General features: G+C 50.0%; 1 protein-coding gene across 1 annotated transcript in view; it reads right to left on the bottom strand.

Moving 5' to 3' along the window:
- Col15a1 (collagen type XV alpha 1 chain) overlaps positions 1–22843 on the bottom strand; it is a 105403-nt gene that overhangs the window by 63070 nt on the left and 19490 nt on the right. The window contains exons 3-5 of the mRNA XM_038347949.1: positions 7162–7709; positions 5603–5677; positions 3660–3740 (exon numbers count right to left, since the gene is read on the bottom strand). Coding sequence (XP_038203877.1) covers positions 3660–3740; positions 5603–5677; positions 7162–7709 — 704 coding nt within the window. The remainder of the gene's footprint in view (positions 1–3659; positions 3741–5602; positions 5678–7161; positions 7710–22843) is intronic.

The following is a 22843-nucleotide window of genomic DNA, read 5'->3' as shown; positions in this document are numbered from 1 at the left end:
TGGGCTGTTACTCAAAGAGATCTCAGGTGAGTCCTTGCGTTGCCCTTCAGCCAAAAGCTAACAGTGAATCGTATCCCGGCAGCCATAGCCACCTAGGCCCTGCTCTGGGGAAAGCCGAGACTCCCAGGAGCTGCTGGCGAGAGAGTGCAGTATCTCATCTTGAGCACATAACCGATGGCTTCAGAGGTGACATGGACAAGGAACCAAGTGTGGGCTGTGACGATGTAGAGATATTTAAAGACTTTAGTACATCTTCAGGGTATTAGGGAGGTGTTTTTGTTTTGTCTTTTTGATGACCCTCATGGTCACAATGTGATGTCCTCATTCCACAGACAGGTTTCTATGAACCCACTGAGTACCAGTTTGGTAACTAAATCCTGGGGCTTGAGAAAGGAATAAAGAATACATCCTCCCTAGAGCTCAGAGGGGCACAGACCAGACCCTAGCAGCCCATTTTATGGGACACAGAACAGCAGAAGCAAGGGCCAAGCCAGGGAGGGGGCATGGCAGGAGAGGCCTCAGTGGGAGGATTTGGTCTGGATCCTGAGGTGGGTAGGAATTTGCCAGAAGGAAGGAAGAGTGGGGGTGGAGTAGGGGGTTCCAGGCAAACAGAACTGCATGGGGCTGTTGGGAGGAAGTCCCTGATGGCATGTCTGGGAAGCCAAGAGCCCTTAGGTGTGGCTGGAAGGAGGCCTGGCTGGGGCTGGGAATTGCCCGTAGAGCTCTCTGCCAATGTGCATTCTTCTTCTTCACTCCAGACATGCTGAACATCCAGGGAAGCCGCCCAGGAGGCTCCTTATTAAAGGCCTCTGTCAGTCCCACACAGCTGGGCACAGCCCTGTCAATCCTAATTCAGTCAGAGATGAGGTTTCCATAAATGCCAAGGTATGTGAGCAGCAGCAGACATCGCTGGAGAGACAGGCACAGAACAGCGAAGGCGCTGACCCTAAACGGGAAGTGGGAAGAGGGAGGCTGCCTCTAGTTCAGTTAGTTTGCCCATTCGGCTCCATGTCCTGAAGAGTGGCAAGCTATAAAGGCTGGGCATGAGGAAGTGGGATTCTGACTAAGAAAGAAGCCATACAGAAAAAGGAAGGACTGTCTGGGACCAGGGGGTGGTGGGAATTCCCTGTGCTAGAAGGGTGAATGTCAGAAAAGCCATAAAGCCCTTCAGAGTGGAATGACTGAGAACACTCTGGATCCATAGCCCAACATCTGGTTCTGTCACCCTCAGGCTGGGTGGCCACAACAATACGATTGTTCCAGACATGCTCCTACAGAATAGACCTCAGGAGCCCTGTCTGAAATGCCACTGAAGGCTGAGAAGCAGAGTCTCAAGAGTGAGCCACCTGTGTAGGTAGCGGGACACCTGCAGAAGGACACAAGAACTCTGAGGATGGCATCTGGCATGTGAGTGTTGGGGCCATTAGGGCTGGGCCTAGGGGAATCCTATAAAGAGCAAAAGGCAGCCACAGGGGGTTGGCATAACAAGACACCAGAAGAAGCAGGAGGGGGTCCCAAAGGAACAGGGAACTCACAGTGTGCTGCTTTGAGTCTGGCCCTGAGCTCCCTGGCCTCTTGGAATACTCGCCAGCCAGTTGGCAGCACCAGCTTTCACCCATCACGGCTGTGTGCCAAGGACTACTTGTATGTTTGGACCAGACAGTTTGTCCACCTGTCATACTAAACCCATGAAGTAGGCATGTTCCATGCTAATGGGGAAAGTTGTCTTGAAAAGGACAGGTCTCTTGCTGAAAGCCACTAGGCTGGGACCCCAAGACTAAGACCTACTCTGGGTAGGACTGGGACGTACAGCTCTTCTCCCAAGTGCCTAAGAACTTGGAAAGGGAAGGAATAAGCTGCCCCAGAGACTCCAAGGGCACCCCTACCACCAGACACTTTTCTTCTGTCACTTCTCCAGGTCCTCAGAGATCCATGTCACATCCTCTCTGGGCTGATGTTGACCATCAGCCCCGGTACCCGATGTCATGGTGTGCTAGCTAGTCTTATGTCAACTTGACACACAAACTAGAGTTGTTTCAAAGGAGGGAAACTCGATTGAGAAGATGCCTCCAAAAGATCCAGCTGTAGGGCATTTTCTTAGTGATTGATGGAGGAGGGGCCAGCCCGTTGTGGGTGGTACCATTCCAAGGTTGGCAGTCCTGGCTTCTATAAGAAAGACTGAGCAAGGCATGAGGTGTAAGCCAGTAAGCAGCACCCCTCCATGGCTTCTGCATCAGGTCCTGCCTCCAGGTTCCTGCCATTTGTGTTCCTGTCCTGACTTCCTTCGATGATGAACAGCAATGTGGAAGTGTAAACCAAATAAACCCTTTCCTCCCCAACTTGCGTTTTGGTCATGGTGTTTCTTTGCAGCGATAGAAACTCTAACTAAGACACACGGGAAGAGGCTCAGGAGGTTTGATTCCTGGCTCTGTTACTGTCTGACCCTGAAGATCTGCTCATCCCCCTGGGCACCCACTTCTACATCTGCACCGTGAATAATGCCACCTTCCTTGCAGGGGTTTGAAGGAAGAAGTGACATCGTATTCGCAGAAGCACTAAGTCTCTTCCTCTTCTGCTTCCGCCTCTGCTCCCAAGTTGTCTGTCTTCACCCTTTCCTCCTAAACTGTTGTCCCAATCTCACCTTTAAGACCTTCTCTGGGGACTGCCATGGGTTGTTAGCACCTCTATCTGAGTCAGCCTCCCTCTACGTTATGGGCCTACATGTACAGCACGAAGCAGCATTGTGGTCAGAACACTGAGCGTGTGGCCCATTGACCTGTGCCCAGGACGTGCCCATGGGTGGCTAGGCCTAATAGGCACACAAGACTCCAGCACTGCCCCAAGCAGTGCATGGACTCCTTGATGTCCTTATCTCAGCCAAGATTGGCCAAGGTTTTGGGGGGCACACTTCCACACTCCCACCCAGACCATTCACACATGGGTAGATGTCAGAAGATCTGTGCTCCAGCCTAGCTTGCCCAGCTTTTCTCTTTGGATCTGTCTGCCCATCTGTAATATAGGCAGTTTGCTACACATGTCTGTCTAAGTCCTTCTAGCTTTAGCGGACTATGGATCTGTTCTGCCACGCCCGCTTCCCTGATCCCTGAGGTCTATAACTTATAACGTACAGTCTCTGCCTTATTACTGTCTCTGCTTTCTATCAGAAGTGCCTTCACGGAGTGATGAGCCCAACCTGCTTTCTTTGCTTGCAGCTCAGATGCTCCTTGCTAGTCTAATACACACACGTCCTCATGAGGGAGAGCGTGAACACCAAGATGAGGGTTGCTTTTGCATGGGTCCAAAGCAGCACTGAGTATCTTTCGGGGCTGTTTCCCTCATGCCAGGCACTTTCTCAGACTTACCCCAAGCCACCTCATCTAAATCTCCAGTGACCTAAGATACAAGAGATGTTACCATCGCTCTGTAGTACAGAAGACCTCTGAAGTTCAGAGGGACTGAGCAAGCAAAGCCCTCCAAGGCCCAGAACACGGCTGCCTCTGCCCAGTTTTCATAGCCATCCATGCAGGTGGTCCTGGGTAATTGGTGTGTTTGCTCAGGTGTGGGTGTGAGGTTGCAAAGGACCCTCTTGACTCCTTTAGAGGATCTTGTACTTAGCCTCACACATCTGACAAGAGCCTGGGACAGTTTACCATGCTCACCGGGGCCTGAGTGTAGGTGACAGCTTCCATGATCTCAGCGACTTCATCCATCTCCTGAAGTCCACTAGCTTCTCCAGATGCCTGTGAGGAGATACATCATGCCACACACTATAAGGAGTCTTTCTCTGTCCCACCAGCCCCCAAATAATGACACAGAGACTAATTAATTATGAAAGCTCAACCTTAACTTTGCTTGTCCCACTAGCTCTTCTAACTTGACTTAACCCATTTATTTTAATCTACGTTCTGTTTCCTTGCTTGTTACTTTATCTCTCTGTACTGCTCATGCTACTTCCTCTGTGTCTGACTGGCAACTCTGCCTTCTTCCCAGAGTTCTCTCTGTCTCCGGAAGTCCCGCCTATACCTCCTGCCTAGCTATTGGCTGTTGAACATTTTTATTACACCAACCACAGCAATTTTCACACAGTGTACAAATATCCCACAACACATAAAGCAGGAAAGCAGGTTATACAGCATTGGGGTACTTGGGAAGGCCAGAGACTGACAAATAGACTCCTATAGGGGAACTGTCTGTACATGTGTGTACATTTGCATATGCACGTATGTACAGTTGCATATATGTATATGCATGGTATGCATCTGTGTGTATGCATATGTATGGTATGCATGTGTATATGTATGTAATCACATGAATGCATGTGTATACATGTTTGTGTGTATGCATGCATACATAGATGTGCACATGAACACATTATATGCAGTATTTGAACCTGTGTGTATGTGTGTGTGCACATATGTATAACATGAGCATCAGAGACAGGGTGGGAAATGCTGTATGCATGGTTGTTTATTCTGTTTCTATCCACACTATTGGTGCTACAGTCTGTGTTACTTCACCTTCCAACTGTGCCCAGGCTCCCTTTGTTCCCACTTTGTGCAAAGTGCTCACGGGAACCCACTCAGGGAGCACTCATCCAAGGTGGTTTTCTAGGGTCTCCCTATGTCAGCCCAGGAGTCTGTACTGTGGCTCTGCAGTGGATGCTGTGCCCTGGATTGTTTATACTTCAGCATGAATGCAGAGTAGAGACAATTACTTGACAACTCCCTTATCCCCTCTGCTAGCTCCCCGGGAACGCCATAGGCTCAGGAGTTCAGACATTCAAACCGGCCCAAATGCTATCTCTGGTGTACAGATTTCTTTTTTTTAACACCAAATTAATGAAACCGTCTTCCAGTTTGTTCAGAGGCTGACATCTCTTAAAGAGCAACAGTCGCAGGAAACACCGCTTTGCCTGCATCTGGCTTTGGCATGATGCTCCTGTCTGCCTGGAAGGCCCTTCAGACAGCGCCTCTGCCTGCCTGGCTTCCTCCCTCCTGCTCGCTGGGGTCTGAGGCTCTGCCACTTAGTTGTGTCTACAGGTGTGTGTCAGATGATGGAGGAGGGGACAGCTCCTGAAGTAGGTCCCCTTATCCCCAGCCTACACCCAGGACTGTCATAACCAGCAAACCCTGGAGGAAGGAAAGAAGGAAGGAAGAAAGGAGCCATCTTTCCTCCCTGGCCCCCACCCCACCCCCAACTTAGGAATCAATTCACTTGCCAAGCATAAAATGAGCCTAAATTTAGGTTCATTTTTATAGGACTTTACACCCAGAATATCTTAGCATTTTAAACTCTGATTTTAGAATCCTGACACCCTTCTTGGCAGGAAGGCTGGAAACCAGGCCATTGACTGCCACAGCCACAGGAACATCTCATAAGACGCACAGCCCCCACTCCAAGGAGACGGCTGAAGAGCTTTAAAGGATGAAGGAAAGCCAAAAGCCCAAAATAGGACTCGGGACAGTGCTGGCCATGATGAGAGGCTTCTAGGCTGCCTTGACGCTGAGTGGGGAGAATGGCTGGGCAACCAGCCTTCCCCTGGCTGACTGGGGGATGAGAGTACAGGGTGCCGGGGGAGGGGGAGAGGTAGGCGGAGGCTCACCGAGGACTCTTGGGCTTCACACAGCTCCTCAGGGGTCCTGGGGTCCATGTAGATGGTAAGTTGCTGTATGGAGCCCTGGGAAGAGAGAGACAAGAGGCATGGGTTATGTGTACACATCACAATGCCCAAAGAAGATGGGGTTGTTCGTATGAGGACGAGCACTGGGAAGGGCTAGCATGGCTGGCAGTGTGCTGTCTACGGAGGTGACAGGAGCGCCAGACACACCCCACCCAGGCTCTCCGTCCATTCAGGGGACTCTCCCTGCTTGCTCCCATTGGATATGGACTACCTTAGCATGTGTTCAGATTGTGCACGCCCACAATAGCCTACCATCTCCAGGGCGCCTGCAGGTCAACAGTAGACCTGAAATGTGTCTTCCCACCCCGCCAAAGCTCGAAATTTCCTTGCTAGACATTCTTGCCACATGGAGACCTGCCAGTAGCCTCCCCATCCCACTCCCAAGGACTCTCCAGATCTGACGCTCGAATTTCAAAGGTCAGCAAAGCCAGCATGCGTGTACACCTGTGTAATATGTATACATAACCTCTGTATTCCCCGAGCTACAAATCAATTCAATTTCTGCCCTCTAGTGGTATTTTTTTCTTTGTGGTTGGTGTTGGTGGTTTTTTTTTTTTTTTTTTTTTTTTTTTTTTTTTTTTTTTTTTTGAGCGTGTGTGTGTATGTGTGTGTGTGTGTGTGAGTGTGTGTGTATGCTCAAACTCACAGAGTTTGGAATGCTGAGATGAAAGGTGTGGACCACCATGCCCAATTTTGAGAAAGAATTCCAATCTGCAGGCTGACCTGGAAATCACTCTGTGGCTCAGGCTGACCAGGAACTCATGACTCACTGTAACCTGAATTCTGGGATTTCAGGAAAGACCCAGGACTCCTGCCTTCCTTAGTGTGTTTGATTCACCCTGGAGGCATCCTGGCTCAATACACAAGTGTATTAAATGAAAACCTCCGATAACCTAGTTACTTTCTTTAGAATGGCTTGTCAGAAGCTCGTTCTGGTAGGGAAGCTGGTCTTCCGCTTTGTTTGTTTTAGGACGCACTGTTCAAAAGAGGAAGGCGAAGTTACTCCTCACTCCAATCGTCAGGTGCACCCATCTCTACAGAAATTATTTCAGCACAGTTGCCATTCACATCTAGAGATGAAATTGTTGGAGAGCAGCGAGCTGGGCTCTCTTTCGGCCATGGCTTTCACTGAACAAAGTGCTTCTCACTATTTTCCCCGCACAGGCCTATACCTTACTATGTAGTCGAGGTTGGCCTTGACTTCATGATTCTCCTGCTTCAGTCTCCCCAGGCTTAGGATAGGGGCCTTTATGTCCACATTCAGACAATAAGCATCACATAATACAGTACCGCCTAAAGCCTGCAGCCTCGGTTTATGACGGAGTACTGGGACCATTGACTTCTAGGCCTAGAGAATTCCCACACAGTGCACATGCCTTGAGAGAGCATAAGAATAAAATAATAATGATCATCGTTACTTCTTGGGGTGTGGGAGTTCACGCCCCAGCTTCTCTAGCCTTGGGGAGTGAATGGAAACTCACCGTAAATGTCTCCAGCCCCATGGCTCCCGCACTGCCCACAAAGATCCCAGCACGGGGCTCGAAGGTCAGAGGCCGGGAAGATCGCTGGAAAAGGACGTGGCTATGCTCCTCACAGTCCATGAGAAGGGCGACTTCCTCACCCTGAACGGTCACAGCAAAACGATTCCACCTGTTGGTCATCACGGGCACTGAAAAGGCAGCGGCTTCACGGGACACATGGGAGCCTGGTTCCGTATAGTACAGGATAATCCGCTGGTGGCCGTCCTCCACACTGGACAGCCGCAGGCCCAGGTAGATGACCGACTGGGAAGCATCGGTAATAGCGAAGAGCACGCCTCCTTGGGCGCCGCTGGGCTTCACTGCCACACCGATGGCAAAATCCTTGAAGAAGGTAGGTGGCATAAGGGTCATGGCTGGGCGGCCGACATTGGCACCAGGCCCAAAGCTGTAAGCCGGGAAACCACCATAACCGGTGACAAAGGACACAGACGAGGGTAATGGAACACCGATGAGCTCCGTGAGGTCCAGATGGTCCTGGGAGGCCGACCCTGCAGGGAGGAGGAAAGACCATGATTCCACTACACTGGAAAAGAAGGAGCCACAAACACAACTGAACCCCATGGGCATCCGCGGAAAATAGACTTTCTAAATGGCAGCCTCCAATAATGGAATTCGATGTGCAGTGTGCACAAACACACATGAACAGAACTCAGAAACACCATTTCCGAAAGCACCAGCACAACTGCGAACACTTAAGCCCTTGACCCTTTTCTCCTCCCCTTTAATTATTGTTTTTCTCTTTTTAAAATTAAAACCATGCTGGAAAGACTTACTAATTGATTTGATTACCCACTAATGGGTCATGATCTATGGTCTGGAAAAACATTTACAAATCACGTCTAGAATATATAGTGCTCCCCATCATCCCCCCCCCATTAACTTGGAGATTTCTTTAACGAATTGGAATCGGAGTGTACCGCTTTGTTTTAAATGGGGTCTTCTGTTTACATCCTCAGAGCGTAGTAGGAAAGCAGGCACAAAGGCAAGTGTTCCCGAGAGTCCAGCACAATAGTGGTAACCATTTGGTGCTGGTGGCGGCAGCAGCAGCCCCAGCAGTTCCAGCATCCTCACCATCAACCATATCCCAGCTCTTTCTCTGTACGAGGAACTGCTCCGAGCACTTTATGCAACTGAACTCATTTCATTGTCACAAGAATCCCCACAAGGTTAGGTACCTTTATTTCCATTATTACTTCTGAGAAAACCAAGACTGCCAGAATCTAACCAATGGGCAAGCAAGATTCAAGTGCAGAATTCAGTCCTAGAGTGCCTGACCCAAGCTTGTGCTCGTCACCAGCACCTTTGGTAGGGTGGATAGACGTCCCCTGTAGTGGCCTGGAAAAGAACCTAGGTCTGACCATTGTCTCTGGACGAAAGTTACAGGCTGGTCCAGGGGTCTGCCCACATCCCTGAGCTGATGTGGAAGTGGCAGCAGTAAGTGAGAGAGGCATATGGGTCTCAGGCAGAATGGCCACATCTAGTGTCACTGAGCCTGTGGACAAGGCTTCAGAAACAAAGCTAGATCCTGAGGATTTGGCCAGGGCAAAGGGCCTAAAATGATGAGCCTCAGAATGGAGTTCTGGCCTCCTTGAAGGACAGAGGGCAGGGCAGATTTCCTAGTGGCCACCTGGGCTACGGCCAATGGTCAGAGCCCCTAGACCACGGCTCAGATTCTTCTTCTATTGCACGAGGAAGTCAGAGGACAACCCAAATGAATGACTAAGGCCATCATTTCCCGTTAGCTTCAACTGTCAACTTGACACAGGCTAGAATTACCTGAATCCCTCTGATAACTTCCAGTCTCAATTGAAGGATTCTCTATCAGTGTGGTCCGTGAGAGCATGTTCTTGACTGCTAGTTGCTATAGGGAGTGGGCAAATCACTATGGGTGGTGTGACCCCAAGGCAGGAGGTCCCGGACTATGTAAGAAAGCTAGCTGAGCTGGTTTAGGAGCATTCAGTAAGCAGAGTTCTCGGTAGTTTCTGTTTCAAGCTCCTGCCTTGCGTTCCTGCCCCAGCTTCCATCCGTGATGGGTAGCGTCTTGGAAAGGTTAAGATGAAATAAACCCCTTCCTCCTCAAGTTGCTTTTGGCCCCAGTGTTTATTGCAGCACCAGAGAAGTCAAGCAGACCACCATCCATGTAGCCCCTAGTCAAAAAGAGTAGAGACCCAACAAACCTTCTTACTGCATCTACAATAATCAAGAGGCCCCTGAGCAGGGATCCGCCCCATTGTGTTGAGCTGGGGCTGCCTCTGGCCTTGAGCTCCCTGCACAGAGCAGCTCCTGCCACTTCTCATCCATTATTATTATTTTTTGTTGTTCTCACAGCAGCACTGGGAGTCAACCGCTACTATCCCTTTTTATGGATGAAGGACTGAGACTTAGGACCTGAAATCCTGGCCCGAGGACACCCAACTAGTGAAGGGGAAGAGACCTGCAGGCCATAGCCAGCCTGACTTCCAGTGGATTCTTTATCTGCAAATCTGATAAGAAGAGGGGTTTCTCCAAGGGTCTGGGTGAGGCTCAGCTGGAGAGAGAGAGGTGCCCCATCACCAACAGGACCCTGAGATAAGGTGGCCACAGGCAGCAGCTAGCGTGTGTGTGTGTGTGTGTGTGTGTGTGTGTGTGTGTGTGTGTGTGTGTGACAGTTGGTGGTATAGAAAAGTATAAAGAGCAACAAAGAAGCCCTCAAAAGGTCAAAACGGCAAACCATGTATATTTAATCATAGTGGAAGACACAGCTGGCTGGGGAGAGAACTCAGTCAGCAGAGTGTTTACCGGGAGAGCGTGAGGACCAGAGCTCAGATCCCCAGCCCACATAAAAGCTGCGTATAATGGCACCCCCTGAATGCCCAGGGTTAGGGAAGCAGGGACAAGAGATGTAAATTTTGGATTAATCCTTGTTGAAACTGTGGCCCTGCTCTTACCACAGTACTCATGGCATAAATGAGCCACAAAAGGCAGGCTGGCTTTTCTGGTGATGGAGAAGAAGGTTTCTGTAGATTTCCAGACAATATTGCTGCTAATTCCCTTATCCCCATCTCCTGTGCTTATGGATACAGGTCATCCCATGGTGGAGGTGACAGACACTTATGGGCCACTCGGGCTGGTTACTCACTATTCCACTGGCTTCTGCTTAAGTGCCCTTTGCGGACTCTGTGCCACTGACCACGCCCATGGGTGGCCCAGCATGGCCATGTTGGGGGAAGCAGAGACTCACTTTTAGAGACGTCTGTAGGACTTTTCTGCATGTTTGACTTTTACATTAGTTCCAAGGAAGCATCCTTTGTATTATTGTTGCTGTTATTACTTTTAGAAAGGGTCTCACTAAGTAGCCTTGGCTGGCCTGGTACTCACTATGTAGACCAGGCTGGCCACAACATCACAGAGATCTGCCCACCTCTGCTGCCTCAGTGACAAGGACACGTGCCACGGTAACTGCAAGTGTCCTTCAGAACATACTTCATTGGAAACATTCCACAACGTTTATAAAAACAATCACCCTCTTCCACAAAAGATAACATCTGATCACACAGATTCTTGCTTGGAAATCTACTGTGGACATCTGTGGTCCTGGGGGTCAGGCTGCCACCCACTGACCTGAGAGACTTTTTCTATTCTGGACCCATCATTCTCCCCTGTCCTTCACAATAACCTACGACGGCTCCTGGACAGAGTCCTCTGCTGTCACAGGTCCTCTACCCCAATGCCTTTCCTCAGTCACTCAGCCCACCTGCCCCAGCTGTCGTTCAGAATGACTTACCTGCTCCTGCTCCTCCTCCGCCCAGGCCTCCTCCCCTGCAGCATTTCCCCTCCAGTGCTCACAAGCTCTTCTTGGTGGGGGTTCACTAGAAGCCCCCTGCATATACACTGGGGGCCTCGCTCATAGCCCCCTCCCCATGCCACCATTGACCTCTTGTTTCTACCCACAGTGGATGCTGAGGACAGGGATTTCACCATTCAGTGTTCCCAGGGCCCAGCCCAGTGAGGATGAGGGAACAGATGGACGAACTAATAGCTCAACGTGAGGACAGACAGGTGGACGGAAGGATGAAGACTCCCAACCTTCTCACTTCACAGAACACGAAGCCAAGGTCAGTGGAGGGGAAGTTCCCGATGATCACGACCCCAGGTTTATTTCTCAATTGAATGCTATCCTCTCCAGCTAGCAGTTTGCTTAAAAACAGGCAGACATCCACTGGAAGTAACTCGGGTTTGAGGCTCAAACTCCATAAGGCTATCATAGGTTAAAAGAACAGTAAATCTGGCTAAATTTAACTAGACAGAAATAAAATTCTGCATAGCAAAAGACTCTTAATAATTATTTCATAACTTTAAGACATAAATTTGACTACAAAAAATGAAGCCCTGAGGAGCAAAACTTTTTTTAAATCATAATAATATTAATTCCCACAATGCCAGCTTAAAACCAAAGTTGACAGAGAGAGCAGAATCACCGCATCACAGACAAGATTGCTTCTCTAATGTGAAAAGCAAATGGATAACGCTACAGTCAACAGAAAGATCCACAAAGAACAGGGGATTCTAGCTACAGCAAAAGAAACAAAACAGTTCATACGTAAGTATATGGAAAATATTTGCCCTCATAATGAAAGAAGTGCAGGGGCTGCAAGGCGAAACCATTTGCCTTATCAGATTGGCAACATGCAGCATGTTGGCTAATCGAAAATGCTGGCAAGAGGTTCAGGCAGCATGAGGCCCTCTCCTGCACCGCTAGCGAGATCCTAAGTTGTGTCACATCCATTGGGATGCAATGTGACATTTTTCAAAAGTACAAATGCATATATACTCTTTGACCCGGTATAAATAATACAATATATTCATGTAAGAGAATTCAATGTAGCCTTCTGAATGATGTATGTCCTGGATACTGATCTGAGCAGTAATGAGAACACAGTCAGTAAATGACAGAAATAATAAGGCACAGAATAATTACTGTCAGTTGGATATGCCCATGCTAGTTTATAGTGAATACATAAGTATGTAAAGGAGATTGAAGTCCATAGGCATGTTCTATATATGCTGGTTTGGACCAACAATAAACTACATGTGTAAGGTGGACGAAGAGCTTGTGTTGCCTAGAGGCACCAAAGCTCTTAGTTGAAGGAAACTTGTGAAGTCCCCACCATGGTAGGACTAAGGGTGCACTTCTCAGGGTGCATCTGTCGTTAATCAAGGCATGACTATGCATACATTAGAATATATTAGGATATCTTAGGAAGAACACCCAAGAAAGTGAGGCTAGAGATTATATACAGGGAAGGGAGGAGAGGCGGGCAGATAGGAGCTATTCCTCTTTACTGGGTACCTTTGCAACATTATACCACTCGCTTGGTGTGAAAAAAAAAAAGATTTTTTTACATATTGTTAATTCCTTGAATCTGTTGACAGGTGTAGTGGCACACACCTTTAATCCCAGCACTCAGGAGGTAGAGGCAGATGGATTTCTGTGGGTTTGAGGCCTACATAATGAGTTCCAGGATAGCCATGGCCACACAGAGACACCTTGTCCTTAAAAAAAAAGAAAGGAAGGAAGGAAGGAGAAGACAGAATAAGAAAAGAAAAAAAGAGAAGAGACCAAAAGAGAAGAGAAGAGGAGAGGACAGGAGTGGAGAGAAGGGGAGGGGAGGGGAGGGAAGGGAAGGGAAAATAGAGATGAGAAGGGAAAGGAAGATAAGATAGAGAAGAGAGAAATTTAAAGACGTATGCCTTTTCTCATTGGGATGTAGCCATCTTTGTATGAAAGAAAGGAGGGAGACGGACAAGAAGGGGATCTAACACCCCAGTCAGGGTTCCCCCTTCCCACCACAGTTCTAGATAAAATGAAGACCAAGCCCCAATGGTCTGACATACTTCTTGGTCTCATCCTCTCACCCCACCCTCACTCTCCGACTAGGAGGAGGAGAAGCCCTTTTCTGGTGGGATGCTTCTGTGTCTGCGGAGCTCATGGCTCTGTAAGGGTAAATGGGCTGGCCCACATCCAGTGGCCTATTTCTGAGTGGACTTACGGGGTCAGGTGAGGGACTGGGGGGCACAAAGTGTCATTTAAATCCGTCTAGGCTTGCTCCAGTCAGGGGCATCTAGATTTGCACACAGCCATTTTGTGAATTTATTTTTTCCGGGCATCTGTTTCAAATTTTTTTCACAGCTCTCTCCAACCTCCGTGTTTTCTGGGCCAGAGAGCAGGAAGTAAGGGGGAAGAAGCATGGCAATGGGGCCCAGCAGCAGAATCTGGGGTGACCCAAATCCCTGGCTACCCAGTCTTTCCAGGTACTGGCCCATGATGGGCCAGCTGGAGAAGGGGAAAGGAAGCAGGCTACAATAGAGGACACCTTCAACTTTGATCAGGGCTGGGTCCCTACTTTCTACCAAATGTGCAGTCTTTGGGTAAATGACCAGGGTGACATGGAGCCTTCTTGCCCATGTCCCTTATGGGGATCCCAAGGGATGGTGACATGAAGCCCAAGTTATCAGCAAACTGTACAACCTGCAAGGTGTAAAGTTAACAAAAGCCATAGTCTGAGGACTCTCTCCAGCTGCCTCCCTTATTCTAAGGTCTCAGACCTGCAAGGGGGGGACAAGTGCACAGGCACTGGCCCACAGGCCCCGTTTCCACCGACTCAGCCACAGATAGAACACGAGACTTCTGCAAGCCCTAGTCCTTCAGCCTTGTGCTCCGCAGCCCCGCCTTCCTCCTCATGCATGGTTCCATGGCGTGGTATGGAGGGGAACGACCCCTAGCCTGGAGTGACCCCTGCTCAGCGCTGGGCCCATGCCTGCTGGCTCATTTAGCCCTGGCTTCCAGTGGAAAGGCCACCTGCTCAGGCAACCGCAAGGGGTGGGGAGGAGGAGCCTGGGAGCCAAGAGAAACAGGCTCAGCAGTTTGGTCCATGTCTTGTCCTGGGATGGCTCTGAGCTGGGGGCAAGAGAGGGAGGGAGGTCACAGCTGGCGGGAAACATCTTGGAGGGACAAAGTCTGGGAAGCTGGAACACTGTTGGGGGGAGGGGGGCTGTTAAAAGAACTTCTGGCCTTGGGGTCTTTGAAGTGACTCACACTACTGCATAGATTTTAACGTCTATCATAGGGCAGCTTCAAGTCTTGAGCAAAACTGGACCCAGAACACCCAGCATACACGTCTCTCATTTTTATACTTAACTTGTTATTTCTCCATAAAGTCGTTATGTTGTAGATCAAACTGTCAGGAAAGGGCCCCATCCGTGTATGTGTGTGTGTGTGTGTGTGTGTGTGTATGTGTGTGTGTATCTCTCTCTCATGTGTGTGTGTGTGTGTGTGTGTGTGTGTATGTGTGTGTGTGTGCGCGTGTGGAAGTCGGAGACCAAATTGTCATTCCTCAGAAACCATAACCTTGTGTTTTGAGACTGGGTCTCCCACTGGCCGGGCTTGCTGACTTGGTTAGGTCAGCTGGCCAAGGACTCCTAAGGGTCCACCTGCCTCTCCTGGGATTACAGGCAGTTCATTTTTTCTGAGGTGTGTTATAGTTCCAGAGTTTGAACTCAGTTCTTCACGATTATGTGACAAGCTCCTGACTGAGCTAGCTCCCTAGCCCATCCTCCTTCCAAACTTTGAGCTGTGGTCTCATTATGCCACCCAAGCCAGTCTGGAGCTCATGACCCTCCCTACTTCCACTCGCTAAACGCTGAGATTGTAGGCGCATGCCACCACACCGGGTAGGTCGCATCCTTTCGGGTCCGTTCCTTCTATACAAAGTAATGCTCCACAGGTCTCCAAATTTCTCATTGTACCACCCCCACCTCCTCCATGAAGCCTTCCTGGACTCCCACATTGGCAAGCCTAGGCCCTCTCCCATCTGCACCTGGCTCCTGTTCTAGGCATTGTGTATCTTTTCACTTCACGGACCTCTTCTCCATCTTGGGAGACCCTTGAGTATTGGAGCTGGCTCCCATCCTCCCTGTTTACCCAGCACAGATCCTGGTCCTTAGCTCCAGACAGGCTTGCTGGCTGAGCCGAAATCCAGGCTCCAAGTCTGACATCCTAATTAGGGTCAGCGGGGCCGGACTCCAGTCCTACATCCTACAACTATCTACCTGCACATCCACCTATCATCTAGGCATGCAAGCTCCTTCCCATCTCCCAGGGAGCCTCTTTGAAGGCCACACAGCCTCAGAGCAAGCGACACCAGGTGGGGGGGGGGGTGGGGCTTGAGGTCATGTCCCAGCTGTGCTGTTGGGCAAATTGCTCACCTTCTCAGATCTCAGTTTCTCTATCTGTACTAGGTTGAACAAGACAGGCTATCTGTGTATCTCTGCGGCCCTCGGACACCTCATGGGGTTAAATCTAACTTCCGCCTGGCTTCTTTACTTCTTCAATGCATAGGAGCGGTTCCATTTCCCAAGGGGGGGCAGGGTGTTCCAATAAAGCTCCTCCCCACACGGTGCTGAAGATATGGGGAGAGCTGGACCCATCTAGCATCAAGAAGTTCATTGTGTAGGTGACAGCAGTTGTCATTCACATTTCTGGCAAGCTCCAAAGCTTCCAATGGCTCACTGGTATCTTCAACACTTCATTCCAGACACTTACGGGGTTAGGGGTGGGTAGAGCCTAGCAGACGTGAGGCTCTGGGTCTATCTACAGTAGAGTGTGGGACACACACCAAACTTCAGCTTCTCATTCTTCCCTCTTCTCTTTCCTCCTCCTCTCGCTCCTTCTTCTTTTCCCATGATGTTGGTTTAATTAATAATATTTTTAAAGTGTTCTTTATGTGAATGGCTAAGTTTTGCTACGCTTTTTGTCTGCATACCATGTGACTGCAGTGCCTGCAGAGATCAGAAGAGGGCGCCTGAACCCCTGAAGCTGGCATGACTAATGGTTATGAGCCACCATATGGAGGCTGGGAGTGGAACCCAGGTCCTCTGCCCGAGCAGTGAATGCTGTTAACCACGGAGCCGTCGGGTGGTGGTGACTTATGCCTTTAATCCAATCCCAGTACTCAGGAGGCAGATACAGGCAGATCTTTGTGAGTTCAAGGCCAGATTGGTCTACAAGAGCTAGTTCCAGGACAGCCGGGGCTATTACACAGAGAAACGGTATCTCGAAAAACCACAACCAACCAAACAAACAAGCAAAAAGCCCACGGAGCCATCTCTCCAGCACCCTAATGTTATCGTTTGCATCTTCGCACCAGAATTTCCAGGTTCAGTCAGCTGGACCCCAACATAGGGGAGCTCCATTCTCGTCCTATAAACAGAGCCCCAGGCATTCCTCCCCTTACACACTCATAAGGTTTGGCAGAGCTGGCAGTCCGCAACGTGGCCCGGGGAAAAGTGGACAGACAGAAACAGCCCGAGCCTCTCGTCCCTGGAAACTTGGATTTAGATTCCTCTGGGATTTCAGGGTGGCCCTTCCCCCGGGATACAGGGAGGAGCCATTAGAGGGCTTTAGAGAAGGGCCCTGGAAGGAAAATCTGAGCAGTCACCACAGGGTGCCACTTTCTTCCCAAGGGTACAATGCCAGTTTCCATGGAAACCAGGGAAGAATCCCAGCTGTGAGGAAACAAACTGGACTGGCTCAGCCTTTGGAGGAGGTGAGAAACAAGAATTCTCGCCTCTCCTCTTTTTCCACAAGCTCCTGGACACCCGCACCTCCCTTTGCCCTCCAACCTCAGTTTCCCTTTCTGTGCATTGGGGAGACCAGCCTTTTCATCTATGGGGTCCTCAAGCAGTACCCAGGGCTGATCTGGGCTTTGGTGCCTGGCGTCCCCAAAGAACCGTATCTGGCTCTGCGAAGCTCTGTCCCACAGATAACCATCTGGGACCTGAGCCCAGGGTTCGCGCTTGTCAGCATTTAAGGCCCCAAGAGACTAAGCTGCTTTTCTTCTGGCACCAGGACATGGCCCGCCAAGAAGTCCCAAGAGCATTGCACCACAACCGGGAACGCTCCACTATCGGGCGCGGCAGCGGCTCCTAGCGGCCTCACAGGAACCTGCGTCTTCTCCGACCACATTGTCTGGGGTCCGAGGGATGCTGCCTAGTTTGGCTTGGGGAGCCGAGGGGAACCCAGATCCCAACCACAGAGTCGTGGCCAGAGATTTGAAAGCGACCCAGGAGAGTAGGCATGACGTAATGAAGTACTCCGTGACCATGCCCCCTTTCCAGGTATCCTACTGGGAACAGTAATGGCCACCCTTCTTTGGACTGATAGATTTTTATTTTCAGTTCTGAGTATTGAATCTAGGGCTTCCTGCACGATACGCAAAGGCTGTACTGTTGAGCTATACCCTCAGCCTGCTTCACTTTCCGAGACAGGGTTCCACTAAAATGCCCAGGTAGGCCTTGATTTGTAAAACCCCTACCTTGGTCTCTCCTTAGCTGAGACTACAGACCTGTGATAACAGGCCCATCTTAAGACATTTTTTTTTTCTGTCTGGCTGAACACCCATACAGAGAGGTGGTACCAAAGCGTGGGGTGTGGCTAAGGCACCCACACCACCCCACCCTGACCTGTGGTTTCCCTTGCTCTCACTCTCCAAGGATGAAACATGAGGAGTTCAGTAAACTGCACACTTCTGACAAAGAAGACTCTGTCCTCTCTGGGGACAGAGGCTCCCCCAGTGCACACCCATCAAAGGCCACCTGACTCGGGCTTGCTCACCTCCACTGTTGGGGAGCTCGCTCACAGTAAACAGCCCTAGGTACTGGACGTTCTAAGTCCTCAAGGGTCTTTCTCATGCTGAACTCAGTCCATCCTCCTTGTGACTGCCCCATCCCCTCCAGCTGGCAGAGCTCCGCCCCCTGGGACCACAAAAAAGTCAACTTCCATATGGTGGTCTCTCAGATGTCACAAGGATAATAGAAATGGCACAAGCCTGCAAGGCCGCCTCCGTCACCAACTCAACACATGGGTGCAGGAGTCTCTTTGTCGCTTCCAAGTCTCTGGCTAATATCTGCAAGCTAGAGTCTGGACTAAATGTTTTCCCAAGGCCCTTGCCAGGTCGGAGTGCCTCCAATTCCGCATCCTCGTCTGCCTTCCAGTTTCTCTAACCACCCTAGGCAGCTGTCCCTTCAGGCCTGGAAGAAATGACTCCTGCGGGGACCAGGAGAACAGTTCTTCCCTGCAGACTTCCTGGTCTCTGGATAGCGTGGCCTGGCCAGCATAGCGACTTAAGCATGCCCTCAGTAATGTTACTGCACTCTGCCTGTGAGGAAACTCAGCCAGCCCCACCCTATGAGGAAACTACAAGGACCCTCCAGTCTCCAGAGGCTCTGACGCTACCTGACTCCCTCTGGGAGGGACATGAACGCAGAACACCAGGCCACAGAGCATCAATCTCCATCTAGCAAAGTGTAAGAGGTTTTTAGACAAACCTACCTCCCAAAGCAGTTCTTAGAAGAAGAATGTTTCCCTGCTAGGGGAAAGTCCTGGACCCGCTTAGAAAGGAGACCTGGCCGGGCAACCATCAAAGACCCCATTTTTCTGAATCACAGAAGGGCATTTTTCTCCGTGTAAACTGAGAACGCCTCTTCCCTTTTCCGGTTTTCATATATAGCGAAAGAATTTTCCTTCTCAATGAAGTTACTGTATGAGCACTCCCTTGAGCAAGTGTGCGTGGTCTCCCCTTTTCTCTCCCTCCTTTTCTCTCCCCCACCTTCTTTTCTCTCTTTCCCTTCTCTCCTGGGCTCTAGGCCTCTCTCTCTCTCTCTCTCTCTCTCTCTCTCTCTCTCTCTCTCTCTCTCTTCCCTTTCCCTTCCCCCTCTCTTCTTTTCTTAACCCAAAGGAAGACTGGTTAATAAGGATCTAGGATCTGGGGTCTGGTCTTCCATGGAAAAGCATCAGAAGTTACATGCCTGGTACCCTCTCCAGTTTCCCCATTACCTCCTCACCACCTGCCCCCCCATAATAGGGTAGTAAGGTGGGGAGCATTCTCTCACTTCTCAAAGAAAGACTCCTAGAAAGTGAGGGGATAGCTCGCTCAGTACAGGATCAGCAATGGGACTGGAAGGGGGCTCTCTGCCCACTGCATCCCTCTGTCTCCATGGTTTCCATGGGTTTGCCCACAGCAGCTTCTTCTGTGCTCACCCCACTATCCCTCCACTTAGGCACCCCTCCCTATGCACTTGCTGTATCTCGGGCCTCCACATGGACTTCCTGGGGATGGAGCACTCCGGCTTTTCTCTCAGGCCCAGCAAAGGCTTAACAAAGGTGACCTGTGGATGAACTGAATGACGAGAAACAACAACATCCATGATTTTTTTTTTTGCTTCATGTCCAGAGCTCTTCAGCAGTTTGCCAGGCCCATTCTTCTTCATGAGTGGCTCTCTATGGGGCATAAAGTACTGTTAGCCCCATCTCACAGGTTGGAAACCTGTGTTTGGAAGATGCTCTATTATTGTTCTGGGTCTAGAAGGGTCAAGCGTGATTAGAGTCAGGATATAGATGGCAGGATGATACAGGCTGATGGCTCCAGCTATATCCCTCCTGATTGGTCTCAAGGAAGTAGAATTTTCTAGGATGTGGCATAGGTGGCTTTGATGGCTTGTCCCAGGAAGCAGTCACAGGCAAGGGCCAATTTCAACATCAGACATATCTGGACTGAGTCCTGGGTCCGCTACTAACCTGGTGTGTGGCCGTGGACTGGCCACTTCACCTCTCTGGGCTGGGGTCTTCTGGTCTGTCTAGTGTGACAGCGAGAGACCCTGGTTGAGAAAGTAAGAGCCATCGGTCATTGAGGATTGTGCTGAACATGGCCTGGCATGCATGGATCACTTGGTTTGTGGTCAGAGGCCTGGATAAGTTAATTTTTGTTCAGCCCCTGCACCCGCAACTCAATATACCATGTCCCGGATTGGCCTTACAAGCACCCCATCCATGCGTCACAAAGAAAGAATGTGATTGGCTGAATAGAGCCAGAAAGAAATAAATTGCTGAAACCAAGCTTACAGAGCATAGCCTCCCTCCCTCGTTCTGGGAGGACTTGCTCACCTTACCTAACATGTATATGTGCAAACACACACACACACACACACACACACACACACACACACACGTATATACGCACGCACACAGCAGAAACCAGCCTACCCACAAAATCCATATCTGAGCCTCAGAAAGTGTGCAGTGGGCTCTGCAGTGACAGATTTTGGTCCCTCCCACCACCTGCCTTCCCACATCTGATTTGGAACCTGGGTATGATGTTCACCCCAGAGTCATGCTGTAGACCAGATCCAGTCAAGAGCATCAGGGAAGAGTTTGCCATCAACTCCTCTTAGTCCGAGGACTTTGCTTTTCCATATGGGGAACAAAGGCTCTTTGAGCATAAGCAGGGCCTTGACTCCTGAATCTGACATCATCTGTAGTGAGTCACCATCTCACGCCACAGGCAGCTCTGGGGGAAAACAGCTCAGAGGAGAAGGGCTCTGGACACCTCAATTTCAGACTTCTGGCCTCTCCAACTGCACAACGAGAAATCGTTGTTTTAGCTTACTCACTTTGCGGAGTGTTGTTATAGCAGCTCCAGGTAACTCATACATCTCCTGGTGCCTCCAAGCACTATTCCAGGCAACACAAGAACCCAGTGGAGAGCTATTATAGTGACCCCTGCTTTGTCGATACAGAGGTGGAGGTGCAGAAGGGTTCAACCCGACAAGTAAGGCTGAATCTGGACCTTTATGGCCTGGGTTCAGATCCCACAGCCAATCTGCTGTCCTAGGACACTGGAGGTTCTCTAGGTGTGATTCCTGGACTGGTAGCATCTGGGAGCTTACTGGATCTCAGGATCTACACCAAACACCCCAGATTTGAGGGTGGAGACCTGAGTGGCCGCTTTTGCCAACCCTGGAAGTGTCTGTGGCTCACACTCAGATTTGAGGCTTGCTCTGTTGCTGAGGCTAATCTGGTACCTATACGCTCAGTCTTGAGGAGTCACGGAGCTGACAGCAAACAGTGCGGGAGTCTGCTGCAGGACCGGAGACCCAAGGGTAGGAATCCAGATGCTGCTCCCAAGGGATTCGTACAGGAAGTGCCCCAGGGCTATATGGGAAAGCTGAGCCTTGCCTGAGATATGCAACTTAGCAGCTAAGCAGCTTCCCAGCCAAGTTGACTGCGTGAATAACCAGATTTTATGGATAGGGAACAGTGGTGTCCCATGGCACAGGCTCCCCACCGAGGAGAAGGAGGCTGATTAGCAAAAAGCCTGTTCAGGGATGTCCCTGGATGTGCACGGGTAGAGGAAGGGCAGACCCAGGCACTGCTGGACAAGGGTAGCCAGTCACAAGGACTTGGGGATTTTCAGTGCTGACCAATGAAGGGACTGCCCAGTCCAGAGCAGTATGAGTCCATTCCTCCCAAGGGGTCTGAGGCACCTGTTTCTGCAGCTTTTCCCAGTCTCTCTTGTCCCACATAGTTAGAGATGGGCAGACATCCAGGGAATGCCCCTCCATCTACAACAGGAAGTAGGCCAAGTCGCCTACCATTCTTCACAGGACCCCTCCTTCTCATCTGTGTATCCTGCCGTGCCCCAGGAACAGTGCCCAGGAAGACCCAGTTTTCCACTACTCTGTCACCATCTATTCATAGTCCTGTGTTGCCCACTGGTCCGCAAGGGCTGGAGGACATACTTGGTATTTTTTGCATCTCATCTAAAGCTTCCAAACTCTTCCTACATCTTTCTGAAACAGGTCTTGCCCAAGAATTGGCAAAAACAAACATTTGGTGGATGCATAAATGAATGAATGAACAAATAATGCATAAACGGATACATTTATGAGTTCTGGATGAGAATAACTCTATGCTCCCCTTAGCACAGGGTATTTATTATCATTGATCATAAAGAACTCTTAGAAAAGTCAATCACTGGTCTACCAACACCATTCAGTTAACATGTACTTTATAACCCGACCCTCATCTGACCCATGCTGCCTAGACTTAATACACTAATAATTAATAGCATATCAATAGCTACACTGAGCCTAGCTGTTGACTCATGGGAGGGCTGCAAGCCCACATCATCAGCTGACCCTTAAGCAGGAGGGCTTGAAAAATAGAGCCTTCTGCAAGATGGCTGCCCAGGACTCATGCTCTCTCTCTGCAGCTGGGCAGGGAGTGCCTCTGAGACACACTGGCTTCTCAGACTTCAGACGGAATTCCAGCCGCCTCCACCTTCCCTCTCCCTGCAACAATGTTCTGGGTGGGGCTTGTGGATAAGAGCTGCTTCCCCTTCTGGGTGCCTCTGTGGGGGAGGGTGTCCACAGCTCATCCTGGTGCTAGCCACCAGCTCAGGTAACTGGACAAGAGGAACTGAGACTGTTCCATCCTCCAGGCACCAGGAGCAGAACTCTAAGATCCCTGGTCCTCTTATATGGATGAAGCCCAACCTTTAGAGAGACAGGCACTGGGTGGGTGTGGCATGGAGAGATGGGAAGAGGACTAGAAAGTTCTATAATTCTGGAGCTTTCCTGAATGTAATGGCTGTAAGTGAAGCGTGGCCTAGGGTGTCTCTTGAATCTTTGGGTATAGCCTAGTTACTACTAGGTAGTCAGCAACCTCTTCAGAGTGGCCATCCACAGGCCTTGGCCCTTGGGAACACAGTCACAAGGGAGATGAGAGCCCTGAGGAGGAAATAAGAGA

The sequence above is a fragment of the Arvicola amphibius genome, chromosome 11 (assembly GCF_903992535.2).
Source record: "Arvicola amphibius chromosome 11, mArvAmp1.2, whole genome shotgun sequence".
Lineage (NCBI taxonomy): Eukaryota > Metazoa > Chordata > Mammalia > Rodentia > Cricetidae > Arvicola > Arvicola amphibius.
The sequence above is the reverse complement of the archived record's forward strand: the minus strand, read 5'-3'. Positions and strand labels throughout refer to the sequence as shown.